We start from the raw sequence: 15,383 nt of genomic DNA on the forward strand, positions 1-15,383 counted from the left end.
ATATTGCTTCAGATGATATATATTAACATATATGATACATAAATTAATGTGTATTATAGATATATGTTGTTGTTGTTGTTATTTGCTGTCGAGTCAGCCCCGACTCATAGTGACCCCTCCTTGGGTTTCCAAGGCAGTATCACTACAGAAGTAGGATTGCCCAACCTTCCTTCCAAGGAGTGGCTGGTGGGTTTGAATCACCAACTTTCTAGTTAGCAGTCAAGTGCCTTAGGCACTATGCTACCAGAGCTCCTATAGGATCATAGGAGACAAAATAAGTAACTCCACCAAGTGACATCATAAAGTGTTGCAATAACTCTGACAGTAAGAATTAGAACCAAACTGATCCTTATGAGACACATGGATGTCAAATATACCCAATTCTCAAACTTCACTACCATTTCTAACACCAGCCACTATCTCTGCAGCACTCTTTTTCTAATGAGTTTGATAAGTCATTAGAACAGTCACAGAGAACTCATGGACACAATATAATTGCAATAACAACTTTAATACTAAAAAGAAAAAAAAAAAGCGCACTGCCACCAACTCAGTTCCAACTCATAACAATCCCCTTTGGGTTTCCAAAGTGGTAAATCTTTATGGAAGTAGATTGCCCAGTCTTCCTTCTGCAGAGTGATTGGTGGGTTTGCACCAGCAACCTTCTGGTTAGCAGTCAAATGCCTTAAGCACCATAACTCCTTTTTAATACCAGAGAAGGATATAAACAAGGATGTATAAACAGAATGAAGATATGTAAAGTAGGAGGTTCAGCAGGGTCCCAGGATGAGGTCTCAACACCTAAAAGAAGGCCCACTTACATATCAAAGGAGACCTGCTCACCTTCCTGAAGACTAATGTTCATTCTCACTCATGCAAAAACTTTCAAGCAGGAAACTCAATGATGTCACTTGGCAGGCTCAGCTACTGGCCAGTCCTTTCAGCTCTAGACCAGGGTTCAATCTCTACAAACAGTGCTGCTGTCATGTGGGCCTGCTCAGTATGCTCATTATTTCCATTTCTTTTGGTAATGCTAGAAGCCCGGCCTGCTTCACCATCTTCTCCATGGCCCAACTTACCCCACTACCACAGTGTCCCTCCATGGACCAACTTGCCCACCACAACCATCTCTCTTGGTCTCCAGTGCTATGGCCCTTGACTGGTGTAACAGCTCTTTTATTTAGGTCTAGGAGAGAGTTTCTCAAGGAACCCTGGGAGCACAGTTGTTAAGTGTTTGGCTGCTATCCAAAGTCAGCAATCTGAATTCATCATCTGCTCTACAGGAGAAAAGTGGAGAAGTCTGCTTCTGTAATGACTGCAGCCTTGGAACCCTATGGGCAGTTCTAAATTGTCCCATTCGGTCACTATGAGTTAGAATCAACTTAATGGCAACAGGTTTGGTTTTTTTGGTACAGCAATCCTGGGTCAAAGGGTGCACTCTTATCCTGGCTCTTACGGATCAGGAACCCTCAAAAAACCTCTGTGAGATTGGCCACTTATCTATGGACACTCCTTGTCAATTTCAGCCCACGGCTTCTGAAAACCAACCAATCCCTTAGGTGGATCATAAACCAACCAATTCCTGCCAGCTGCTCATGCTGATAATAAACCAACCAATTCCTACAAGCCATTTATGTAGATAGTACACCAAACACTTACAATATGACTGCCAGAACAATCATTTTGGGAGAATCACAAACTTAGACCAGAAAGGTCATATAAAGAAATCTACTGCACCACAGGTGTTAAAGGATGAGTAGGAATTTGCTAGGCAAAGAAAGGGAGAAGGGAAGTCTACGGGAAAATGATAATAATAATAGAAATAAAAAAAGAAAGATATTGAGAGCTAGTATTTATTGAATACTTACCATATGCCATTTGATTCTCATAACAATCCTATCATTTTTTAAATCCCCAGTTTATAATGAAGAAAATTGAGAGGCTAAGTAACTTTTTAAAGATGATAAAGTTACATGGATTTGATGCCAATTGTGGTCATATAAAACTGAGTTATATGTATAAAGTGCTGTATGGAAAATGAATTTGCTTTGTAAACTTTCACCCAAATGACATGAAGAGGGTGATAAGAGTTACACATTCAAAGAATGTCACTGAACTGTTCATGTAAAAATCGTTGACTTGGTGTATGTTTTGCTCTGTATATTCTCAAAAATAACAAAAAATTAAATAAAATAAAAAAACAAAAAACTTAGTTGTGAACGATTTTGACTTGCTTGAGGAAATAGTAGTAAGTTGGTATTATAAACCAAAAACCAAACCCACTGCCACCGAGTTGATTCTGACTCATAGTCACCCTATAGGATAGAGCAGAACTGCCCTATAGGATTTCCAAGGCTGCAAATCTTCACAGAAGAAGACTGCCTCATCTTTCTCTGGCAGAGTAGCTGTTGAGTTCAAACTGCCTGCTGACCTTTTGGTTAGCAGCCAAATGCTTTAACTACTCCACCAGCAAAGCTCCTTTGGTATGGTATAGCACAGGCTAGAAATAATGACAGCAACCAGCACTGGGGATACAGTTATCAACAAAACAGAAAACAGATACTATCCCTGCCTTAATGTACATTATGTCTAATCTTTTCCCCAACTACCCACCCCCACCATTCCAGAAGAAACTATTATCTTCCATCTTATAGATGTAGAAACTGAGATTTGCAATGCTGAATAAATTGTTTAAGGACCAAGTAATTAAGAAGCACAGCTAGAGCTGAATTCTGTCTGACTCAAAGCCCAAATTCTTTCAACTTTATCACATAGCCTCTCTAGTATTCATTCATTCATTCAACAGAAGTATATATCAAAAACCTATTGTATGTCAAATACTATGCTAGGAATACAGAGATAAAAGATACTGAGCTTGGCTTCAAGAAATTCACCAGCAAAGGCTGGTCATTAGAGTCAAGCAAACCAAGAATTGCAATACAATGAAATCTAAATGCTATCACCAAAGCTATATAGGATCTTACAGAGGCACAAGGAGGAGTACTTAGCCTAGGATGAACCAGGGAATGGCAAAAGAGCATTATGAAAGGCAGTTAAAGAAAGCAGCAGAGAGAAAATGGGGTAGTGTTCTCAGGAAGGGAAGAGTGTACAGAGACATAAGAGAACACAGCATGTCTTAGGCTACAAGCCTGTTCAATGTTAGGCTATGTGTTGAGGAGTGGTACCATGCAAAGATGAAGCTAGAGAAGCTGGAAGCAGGCAGATCACAAAGGGGTCCAGGGCTCTAGATGCTTAAGAAATTTACTCTGTGTTTACTCTGAAGGCAGGGAAAAATACTTGAACATTTTAATGAGGGGAATGACATGATACAATCTGTATTTTAGAAAGTTCTATATGATCAAAAATGGGAAGACAATTTGAAGGGAAAGCCCAAGAAAGGAAGAAGCCTTGGTGGCACAGTGGTCTGAGTGCTCAATTGCTGACTAACAAGTTGGTGATTTGAATTTACCAGCTGCTCCATGAGAGAAAGATGTGGCAGTCTGCTTTCGTAGAGATTTACAGCCTTGGAAAGCTTATGGGGCAGGCAGTTCTACTCTGTCCTACAGGAACACTATGAGTTGCAATTGACTCCAAAACGGTTTTTTCTGGGGGGTGGGGTTTGTTTTTTTGAGTCCAAAGGATTAAAAACCAGTTAGGGATTAATAAATTAATCCAAGACTCAGGGATACGTGGGAAATATTCAGAAGGTAATCACTTAGCATTTCTCACTACATTGTGTGTGTGTGTTCAATAAGCAATAAATAAAAACAATAAAGCACGATGAGAAAAGCTGAAAGTAAACATATCAAAATTCAGAGTCAATGCTATACTTGGTAAAATAGCTTTTGTGGTCTATAAGTGGTCTGTAAGTCATTTTAGGATTATTATAGAGTAACAGAGGAGCTCTGGTATTGTAGTGCCTAAGGCACTTGACTGCTAACCAGAATGCTGGCGGTTCAAACCTCGGAAACCCAAGGAGGGATCACTATGAGTCAGGTCCGACTCGACAGCACGTAACAACAACAGTATAGAGTAACAGAGTTAGCATGATCTACTTTTGAAATCTTAAGCATTCAGAGGACAAAAGAACATTTCTTAGTCAACTTCCTCTATTAGATGAATGGCTTCTTTAAGTATATTTTATGAAGCTGATTCTCAGGAAATACTTAGGTAGAAGCTAGATGATGATATGTCAGGGGTTTAATTTAAAAAGAGTTTCATAGTAGATTCTGATTCCTAAAACCCTTTAGGACTCAAGATTCTTTAAGACAAGATATAACAGGTACATTATAATTATCAAGTATTCCAAGTATAGACCTCTTTAGCTACCTAATATGATTGTATCATAGAAAGTAATTCCAAGCATTGCTCTGATACTATTACCAATTATCGCAGTATTTAAAACCCTAACATACTCATACTCCCAACTACTTAAATAATGTGAATAGTACACTTTTTAAGCTTATGAAATTAACTATGTCATGAATTCCAAAAAATTCACAGCAAGTAATATTCAAAACTGGTTACAGAACTGAGTAACATATCAACAGGAAAATTATTATTTTTACTTCACTGTCACCAAGCCCTATGAATGACCGCTGACAGTGAGGGGGGGAAAAATCATTTGGTTAAAGTAGGAAAATGCCCTGCAACATGCATAAGGGCTGGCCTATCGTTCCAGATCTCTAAATAGCTTCCTCTTCCTATTAAAGAGGACTGATGCCATAGTACAAGCTCTTCCAAGAAACTCTTCGATTCAAGGAGCTACTCATTGAAATCCAGAGTTGGTTTTCAAATACAGTGAATCTCAAGTCAGTGAAAAGACTCCAAAATTACAAGATGGAGTCAGTAAATAGTGTCATGAAATTCAACTCTTCACTTTCAGATTCTGGGTCCAAAATGGCAACACTAGATTCATTAAATTAACCAATATTATTTTTAGTAAAAAAACCAATCTATAATAAGCTTATAAAACAAAATTCAGTGTCACATCTGAAAGCAGTAAAATGAGACCAGGAGGCAAAAAATGTAATTAAAGTATATGAAGAGAGTTCCATTTCTGGCCAAGATGGAATAACAAGGATGAAATTTACCCTTATGTTTGAAACAAGTTGGAGGAAAGAAGACAAAATACATGAAAATTTTAAGACACTGAACATCAGGCAACAAAAGACAGTGATCCCTGATAGACAGGAAACGAAAGAGGTAAACTTTACAACAGCCCCAGCTTATTACCTTGAAAGAGTTTCCAGGCTGCAGAAAAGGGACTTGGAACCCAAGCAGGGTATGGCAGTCTTCCTGAGTTAAGGAGATGGAACTGAGTCTAGAGACGGTAAAGGGGCTGAATACACAGGAGTGAGTACTTAAGAGGACAAAGCTGCACAGATCCACAGATCTGTAGGAGGTATTCCTCCAGCGTTCAGCTGACTAAAAGCAGTCCTTGGGTTATATTCCTAAGTGAGTCTTTAAGTTGAAGCTTTAGTTAAATCAAAACAGGTGCATATGGTTCTTGTTTAGCCTTACTTTAGTGCAAGAAAAGGCTTGAAGCCTTTTTAATGATTTAAAAAGCTGAATGTATAGCAAAAGGTGACTGTGATGCTAGAATTTGTGCCAGTAGGGACTTGGTTCAATCACTTCAAAATGATGGCAAATTTACATAACATTAAAAGGCGTGTACAAGTTGTCCACAGGTTGGACATTCCTAAGTCAGAGACTACTTGAATTTATAAATACACACTATGAGGAAACTACGCAAGGATGGGGGGAAAAAATCTATCCAAAGAATTAGAGGGAACACACATGGGTTCTCTAGAGAAACAAAAACCAGTAAAGCTTATATATATGTATATATGGAGAGAAATTTATCTTAGGAAAATGGCTCACACACTTAAAGAAGCTGGCAAGTCCAAAGTTCCTGGATCAAACGTCAAGCTGGAGGCTTTTTCTGGCTCCCGCAACCGCAGGGGCTGAGGAGCTCAAGGCTGGCAGGCAGTGCACCAGCTGTTGACTCCAACGAATGATGAATCCAAGATCTTCAGGCCGAATGGTGGACTGTTCACTCACAGATAGTTGTAGGCAGCACAACAGAATCCCAATCCACAGAAGAATGTCTCTCTTCCCAGGATGTCCTTAGATATACTGGAAACAGGCCACACCCCTAGGGAAACTCCCCTTCAACAGATTGGCCACTCATAACATAGTCATCTGATCCCATAATGGGAACAACCACACCACAATAGTTCAAACCACACAGAATTGTGGTCCAGCCAAGTTGACACACAGCTCCAACTATCACAACACAGCACATACAGGGACCAGCAATACTTCCCATTCCCACCATCCAGAGTACTAAGAACAGCTGTGCCTCAAAAAGGGTACAAAATTAGCACCAAACTAAATGCTGCCCTAGCACTCCTTAAGAAAAATTAAAAGCAACATCCAAAACGATTACCCAACAACAAGGTAAAATTCCTAATGTCAGGCATACAAGGCAGGAAAAAACAATCCATTATTAGAGGAAAAGTCAATTAAAACTGACCCAGAAAGATAGAATTAAGCCACTTTTTATGACTGTATTCTATACATTCAAGAAGCTAGACGATAGTAGACAGAATATGGAAGATAAGGACATGGGAAAATATTTAAAAAAGCCCAGATTTCTAGAGATGAAACTATAATGTCAGAATGAAAAATATACTGGATAAAATTAATAAGAGATTTAACACTGCGGAAGAAACGATTTAAAAACCTTTGATCTATAGCAATAGACTATTCAAAATGAAGGAACTCTGGTAATACAGCAGTTAAAGTGCTTGGCTGCCTACCAAAAGGTTGGCAGCTTGAACCCAGTTCAAACCCAACAGCCACTGCATGAGAGAACAATGTGGCAGTTTGCTTCTGCAAAGATTTACAGCTTTAGAAACCTATGGGGCAGTGCTACCGTATCCTACAGAGTCAACATGAATCAGAATTGATTCTATGGCAGTGGGTTTGGTATTATTTATTCATTTGGTTTATCAAATACAAAACAGAGAAAAAATATTTGGGGAAAAAATTGATTTGAGTTTTAAGACAACATAACCAGCCTAATATACATTGAAATGAACTTCCAAGATGGAGGACAGGCAAAAATATTTGAAGAAATAATGGCCAAAATATTTCCACATTTGATGAAAACCACAAACCCACAGATCAAAGAAGTTCAATGAACTCCAAGCATAAGAAATATAAGGAAAATATATACACAAGTTCATTTATAAAGGATTCTAACAAATTCTATAACCAAATATAATCTAGAAATTACTTAAGACTAAAGCTAAACTTTAGGTTAACTTACTAGGTACAGCATTGAAACTAACACTTCAGGAGAGTACATTAAATCAAACATTAGTTAATTAATGTTAAACACTGAAGTGCTTAACAAAAATCCTAACGATTTAAAAATGAGCAAAACATGATTTTTAAAACAATGTATATTTTCTTACGCTAACCCTTAATAATTCATTATATTTGTTCTTATTTTAACAAATTAATTTTTAAAAAAAGCAGAAATGCACTTCTTTTCCTTAATTTTCTTTTCCTTTAATTTATATAGGTCATTCAGAATAGAACTAGGACACTGAAAAACTTTTAAAGAAACTGAGAGGTGGAACTGAAAACACAGAAGCAGATTTGAGGTTTAGAAAAGTTAGTGTTCCCCTCCCCCCCCAAAGAAAACAACCTGGCAACCACTATTTCAAAATACACATTTTTTTAAAGTATAAAACTGTATTCAAAATGAAAAAATGCCTGTTTTTAGCACCTCAGGTACATAGTCACTCAAAAAATATCTAAGTATTTTTTGAAAACAGAATCATTCAAAGAAAAAACATTGAAGTAGAAAACTAATCTGTTTTTGTAAATACATCTATTTTTTAGAGTTCAGCCACAAATTCAAAAATTTCTGTCCAAAAACAAGCAAGTGAAGAGATATAGAGGAACAAGTTCTAAGTCTCTACTGTAATGGCTACCCTTCCTGTCATGTGTTTTCCCTAAAATAGAAGTCAATTTAGTTTTTCTACCATTTTGCTTAGGAAATAGTGGGATATTTCAAAGACAAAAAAATAGTTCTATGAGAGAGCTGCCAAAAATATATTCACTATCTATGGAAATAATTCATTTCTACATTCCTTTGTGCTTTTTTCTTAAGGAAAAATAAAAACATACACATATTTAGATAACATACATTTCTTTGAATGCCTATTTAAAAAAAAAAAAACACTTTGGGGTAATGTTCAATAGTGTAATACTTCCGTATAGGGTCAACATACATATGAAAAATAGCACACAAATCTCATTAACCCCAGAGAATGAGAAGTTAACACTGGAGTCATTACTATGGATTTGACTTCTTCCATCTTTTAAACAGAAAACTCTAAACAAAAAAATAATTTCCAATAAAATACAAAATTGAAACTGTATATGTGAAATTATTAGAACAAAGCAGTACTTATTCTCTAGCAATGTTAAAAATAATGCACTAAATTCCTACTTAGAGAGAAGACTCATTGAAATCAAAACTTCCGAATGACTCTTGTAAATCCCATTCTATTAAAGAGAAATAAGCCTACATATATACATTATTTTGCACAATTGTAATATGAAGAATTTGATAACTACATTTAAGTACTTAGAATGCACGTATGCTCCAATATCTGTAATAATAAAAATGGAATAGTTTTTATTTCACTGATTCAGTTACTAATATGATTTCAATATTCAATTCCCTGGTCAAAAATACACAAATCTAATAATATAAAGACAAAGATATGCCTATTCTAGTTATCAAGGCTTCAGTTACCCGCATTTTAAAACCTCCAATACTTTAAAATGATCTCCCAAAATATTAAGCAATTTAACAATTCCCCATCTAATCAGACTTCAGTTATTATTATAGGCATTTAAATTACCTGCTATTTCAACAATCCTCCTTGCCAAACAGAACTATTGTTTGAAATTCTTTCTTCTGAAATCTGTTATTACTTCATCAGTTTTCAAATTTGAGCCATTTATTTTTAGACACAAAGGTTAATAAGAAAATATTTCTGAATCAAATGCACATAACTTCATAGTAAAATCTCCCCTCTTTAGAAACTAGATTCATATTCTTGCTCTCTCATTTTGCCAAATTACCAAAGAGGACACACTATGGTTTGGATTTCAGCACTTAGGACGATAAGTGACAATGTGTGATTCACAGAATGAAAAATTAAAGTTTCTTAATTTTAAAAATTAGTGGGTTGCAATAAACGTGCTAGACATACTCCTTTCAAGATCCAATTCTTGAAGCACCCGGACTTTTCTTGCCAATAAACCAAATGAGGGGTTTAAAAAATAAAGCCTCTAAATTCACAGTATGCTTCCCCCCCAAAAAAAAGAAAACAAGTCTAGAAAAGAAGAAAAGCACACTTACATTTGGAGCATAACCTGGTTCAGGAATACCCCATCCACCAAAGCCACATATTCATCCAGGTTGGTCCCATTTCCTGCAGCCAGAGGTCCAAACGTTTTAACCTAGAACAGAAAGATCATCACCACGGCACGAACGCCCACCTCCATCTCTACAGCCACAAATAATGCAGCAAAGTATACAAAAAAGGACAATCCACTTACCCAAGTAACCAAGGGACTGGTCATGAACTGCTCCAGAAGGGGAGTAAAAATCTCGTTCTCCATTTTACAGATTATGTATGTGAAAAGAAAAAAGGAACTACCACAAAAATACGCTTAAGGAATTGGTCACTAAACGTTGAAGTAAGTAAAAATCAATAGAAGTCCATTTTCGTAAGGGAGGACTATCCCATCGTGGAGGGGGAAAAAACTCTCCCTCCTCAAAAAACACCTAAGAGGGAAAAGAACCAAAATCCCGAGAAGTGGCTTCAACAGCCGCCAAGAGCGGCAGCCTGCGCTGGAAATGTCTTTACCAGGCGAGGAGGGGCAGAGAAAAGGCATCTGGAGGAGGAGGAAGGGAAAGGGGGCTGGAGCAGCAAGACAAAAAGCCCGTCAAGGTTGTCCAGCTCCTGTAGGAGCAAGATCAACGAAACTACCTATGAATTAATCTCAACGTGGGCTAAATAAAATAGCACGTTAGATACTACGTTAAAGATTCCAAGTGGTGGCCAGGCTCGACCTCAGCGTTCCGCTCAGCACGTTCCACACACCACTGAGCATGGAGCCGCTAGACCTACGGAACCTCCCCTATCCGCAGCCCCTCACCACCGACAGGCACCGCTCGCCCCTCTCCCCCAGGCAGACACCATCCCTCCACCGTTCTCCCACCGCCCTCAAACCTAGCCTCCAGCCCCCTTCCCCTCCCGGGGGGTGGGGGCCTGAAAGTGTGTCCCTAATCCCCCAGCTTCCTAAACCCCGCCAGCCTTTTCAGTCCGTCTCTGGGAAGCTCTGGCATAAAAATCACCGCTGCGCTCCAGCCTCCGCCTCCACCCTCTCTAGAGGAGAGGGACTAACGGCCACAGAACCGCAGTGCCGCATCACACACCAACCCTCGCCGCCCAACCACTGCCGCTAGTCTTTCGTCAAAGGGAGCGCTCTGATTCCCTCCGCGCCGATATCCTTCCGCCGACTCCCCGCCCTTCGCGCGCCGCTGCCTCTGGATTGTGGGAGAAGAAAACCGCTGCATGAGCGCGCTCCCGAGCGAGCGCGCCCTTGGACTGGCCTCGCCGCCGCCCAGATGCCGGCGGCGGGCGCGCTCTTGCTGCAGCTGCTGGGGTTGCCGGCGCCTCGTTCGCGCCCAGTACGGTTGCCAGGGCTTGGGGGGCGGGGTAGGGAAGCCAGAGGATGGGATCTGTCTGTTTGCTCACTTCTCTTGCATAATTACGTTTTATTTCCTCTCCCAGTGCCTTTGATGTGTGAAGGAAATGAAACGAAATCCTCTTTTTAACGGGAGAGATGCAAACAGCCTTTTCGGACACTTTGATTTGATCTGTTAAGCGAGCTTTCGACAGCAAAATGGAATAGGAAAACTCACTGCAGCAAATGGCAAAGACATTTGAACCACAAACTTTGTTCTCTTTTCATTCTTTCTTTTTCTAAAACTAGTACACTAAAGCATGAATATTCTTCAAAGTTGCAAGTAAAATGTATTAGGATTTTAAATAACTACAAGGGTCTTTCAACATGTTGGTATTCGCTGACTGAAGCAAAAGCGATTCAGACATTGTTGTTTGACTATTTGGTCATTGAGAAAAAAAAAGAAAAAAGAAAATCCTAATAAATCAAGAGCTACTGAGAGGAGATATTTGGAAGTCATTCGAGTTGGGTGACAAACATTACATATTTAGTCATAAATCCTTATGCCGTGCACGATTTAAAGAGTTCTCCAGCATTACTTCTCATTTTCAGGGAAAATAAAGATCTTAATAGACGATTTTTTAAAAAAAGAAAAGAAGTGTAGTACAGTTTTGAAATGCCTGCTGTGTTTGCATTTATATAAATACCTGCTTTGAGATAAGCCCACTGCCCTAGAATGGACTCATAGTGACTCTACACCACAGACCAGAACTATGCCAAGGCTGTAAATCTTTACAGAAGCAGAGTGCCACATCTTTTTCCCACCCAGTGGCTGGTGGGTTGCGAACCACATACCTTTTGCTTAGTAGCCCAGCTCTTCAACCACTGTACCACCAAGGCTCCTCTTACTTAGAGATACTTACATATTTTAAATTGGCAGTAAAATCTTCTTGTCATAATACTGAAGTAAGAAACACCACCATTGCTTAATTAGGTAATTGAGGGCCTGGGCTCTGGAGTCTGTCTAGTTCAAATCCAAATACTTACCAGCTGTGTGAGCAAGTTATTGAGCCTCTCTATGCCTCACTTTATTCACCTGTAAAGTGGGAAAATGAAATGGCAGCCTACAGTAGTTGTTCTATATATGTTATTGATGTTATTTTCATCCTTATTACCCCCAGATGAAAGGAAAAAAAAAAAAAAAACGTTATACCCAAGACCATGTATAGGGTTGGCAGACAATGGTTCTACAAGTGTATTTGTATGTTCTGTAAGAATTCCCAGGTGTATAGTAGAGCTGACAAGGGAGAAGTTTGTAGTCACTTCTTGGGCACAGCCAGCTACCCAGAGGGAGGGAGTAGTTGGACCTGTAGGCTCAGGACCATGGTTGCAGGGGACATCAAGCTCAATTGGCATAACATACCACACAAAGCATTGTTCCACCTCCTACTTTGGGGAGTAGCAACCGGGATCTTAAAAACTTGCAAGCAGCCGCCTAAATGCAACAATGGGTCTCTCCTCATCCAGAGCAAAGAAGAATGAAGAAAACCAAAGATTCATGGAAACAATTAGCCCAAGTGACTGGTACACCATGTGATCCTCAGCCTATACGACTATGAGACCAGAAGAACTAGACGGTGCCCAGCTACCACTGTCAACCACTTGGAGGGGGATCTATGTAGGAGATCCTGGACAGAGAGAGAGAACAATGTGGAACAAAACTCAAAATCATTTGGGAAAAAAAAGGGGGTGGGGACCAGGTTTGCTGGTCTGACAGCCTGGTGGAACCACTGAAACTATGGCCCCTAGCTGCCCTTCAGATCTGGAATTGGAATTGAACCCACACCTGTGGCTTCCAGCCAAATAAAAGACAGGCATATGAGTTGAACATTTACCCAAGGTGGATGATACACTCCTTGGAGAGAACAATCATGGGAGAAAGAAGGGCTGTTTATGCACAGGGAGACAGCTCAGGGGGCAGGAGTACATGGAGGGATGGACACAGGGTAGAGGTAACTATGGGGAGGAAGTGGGAAGGGAGCTGTTGCATTGGGGTAAATAGTAGTCAATGTCATGAGACAAAGTATATGTGAACTGCTGTATGGAAAGTGACTTTGCTCTGTAAATTTTCACCCAAATTACAATTTAAAAAAAAAAACTTTAGGAAAAAACTGGAAATGTAACCTCTCCCACTTCACTTCAGTTGCAGGAGAAAGGATCTTGCTTTGGGGAATAGAGTAATACATTCTTTCCAGAATCATCATAATTAAAATAAATTTGCACTTTGCTATGTGATGTCAGAGTTACATTGCCTTGTCCTGTTCACAAGCCTCACGGTCATCCTGGTTGCTAACAACTCTTTTCTTTCTGCTCTTGATGACTCTTTCTTAATCATTCCATTATTTTGTGAATGAAGTATCAGAAGGAGAGCAGGAAGCAAGAAGAAAGCACTGCTTTTAAGAGCAGCTCAATGCCTGCCACATCCACTTTCCATTGTGCTCCCTCAAGAAATTTGGCATAAACAACAATGGTTCGTGCCTACAGTGTGATTTATACTAACACAGGCCAACCTGTTTCATTCATAGATTTTAAAAACCTGTAAAGTGGACCAAGTGCAACAGGTTAAGGACATTTTGGATAGTGGTTTCTAAATGGTTAACGCAGGAGTTGTACACTTAGCATCAATTATCCAGTTTACATTTCATACTCAGCCCTTACAAAAATCTGGATTCCCCTCTAGAGCCAGATGGCCCCAGATTCTTCCTGGTCTTTAGGTTTTACACACACACACACACATACACACACAACAAAGAAACATGAGGAGTTAATTGTAAAAACAGGAAGCTTTAGACCAGACTGAAGTCTGGAGGAACTTACACAAAAACCTACCAATTCACAATTCTCCGGTTTAACAACAGTCTTAGAAATCCTTTATAATATCTGAGAAGTAAAATTGAAAGTTCTCTGTCTTGCAAAAGAGGGATTGTACGTTACACATAATTTAATGATCTTTAAATTGCAACTTCATGTAATATTAAATCCAAAAGTTGTCTATCGTCCTTTCACTCGGGAAGAGATTTCATTAAGATAATTTTGTTTTGTACTTTGTAGTCGTTTATTTGTGCTGAATTCATCCTTTCTTAGAATGTTAAATCCAACAGAGAAAGATTAATGGAAAAATCATACCATCTGTTGTATTGTTATTATGTGCCATCAAGTTGGACCCGACTCATAGCGACCCCTCCTTGGGTTTGCAAGGCAGTATCACTACGGAAGTAGATTGCCCAACCGTCCTTCCAAGGAGGGGTCGGTGGGTTTGAACCACCAGCCTTCTGGTTACCAGTCAAGTGCCTTAGATACTATGCTACTAGAGCTCCTACCCATATAGCTGGGTCTAAGTTATTTGCTCAGCTCTTTTCTAATCACAAGCTAAATGGTTGGAAAGGATCATGGTCCCCATTAGGCATCACTAGAGAGAGATTCTCCCTGTGTGTTTTAGTTGAGGCTTCCTTCTACCTCGTAGATGGTACTAAATGTATGCCCAAAACACCTGTGTCTACAACTGTCTAGATCCACATTGTAGGAGGTGACAGACTTGCTCTAAACCAGCCTCCACAGTGAATACAAGTTTCCAAAGTTAATCATTCTCATAAACCAGCACAACAAAAGCAGCATAAATACAGCAGCATAATGGCACCACTGTTCATAATAGCCAAAAAGTGGAAACAACCCAAATTTCCAACAACTGATAAATAAATAAATAAACATAGAATCCTTCAAGGATTTAAACTTATTAAAATTAAACAGTGACAACAACAACAAAAAGAATGGTACTATTTACTGATGAAGATTTAAAAAGAGATACTATCAAGAAATTCAATCTCTTCTAGACACTTCACAAGAGCCTATAAGTCCTCTTGTTCTAATGAGTAAGATTTCAAAGTCACCTAAAACCATAGGCCACCACCGTCTGTCAGTTTGTCTTACTGTGGTGGCTTGCGTGTTGCTGTGAGGCTGGAGGCTATGCCATCGGTATTTCAAATACCAGCAGGGTTACCCATGGTGGACAGGTTTCAGCAGGGCTTCCAGGCTAAGGAACATAGGAACTTTGGTGGTGTAGTTGATAAGGCATTTGGTGGCTAATCAGCTCCTAATCGGAAAGTCAGCAGTTCAAACCCACCAGCTACTCTGGGAAAGGAAGACTGGGCAATTTACTTCCGTAAAGATTTACCAACCGGGAAACCCAAAGGAGGTCACTATGACTCGATAGCAGTGAGCTTGGTTTGTTTTTTCATAATACAGGTTGAGAGAGAGAAAGATCAAAAGTGGGCAAGTTACTTAACTTGTTTGAACATCAATTTCTTCAGCTATAAAATGGATGTGTTGATATTTTCCTCACTATATCCCACTATTATGGTGATGGTTAAATGAAAAAGCACCTGAAACTCAACTATGTGAGTTTTCTTTTCTATTAATGCTATGAAAAATAACTGTCAGAGGTTTGAAGTAAAATTCCTAAGGTCTACAAGAGTATTTTCATACAACACTCTTACACTAAGTCCAATCTTGTGTTTTGCTTTCATTATCAGTGTATGTTA

At 39.2% G+C, this 15,383-nt stretch overlaps 1 protein-coding gene across 1 annotated transcript in view; it reads right to left on the reverse strand.

Moving 5' to 3' along the window:
* CCDC88A (coiled-coil domain containing 88A) overlaps window positions 1-9,714 on the reverse strand; it is a 185,109-nt gene extending 175,395 nt beyond the window's left edge. The window contains exons 1-2 of the mRNA XM_007938006.2: window positions 9,652-9,714; window positions 9,452-9,552 (exon numbers count right to left, since the gene is read on the reverse strand). Coding sequence (XP_007936197.1) covers window positions 9,452-9,552; window positions 9,652-9,714 — 164 coding nt within the window. The remainder of the gene's footprint in view (window positions 1-9,451; window positions 9,553-9,651) is intronic.
* Window positions 9,715-15,383: the final 5,669 nt, after the last annotated feature.

The sequence above is a fragment of the Orycteropus afer genome, unplaced genomic scaffold (assembly GCF_000298275.1).
Source record: "Orycteropus afer afer isolate SDZICR_OR568_19922 unplaced genomic scaffold, OryAfe1.0 scaffold00046, whole genome shotgun sequence".
In the NCBI taxonomy this organism is placed as follows: Eukaryota; Metazoa; Chordata; class Mammalia; order Tubulidentata; family Orycteropodidae; genus Orycteropus; species Orycteropus afer.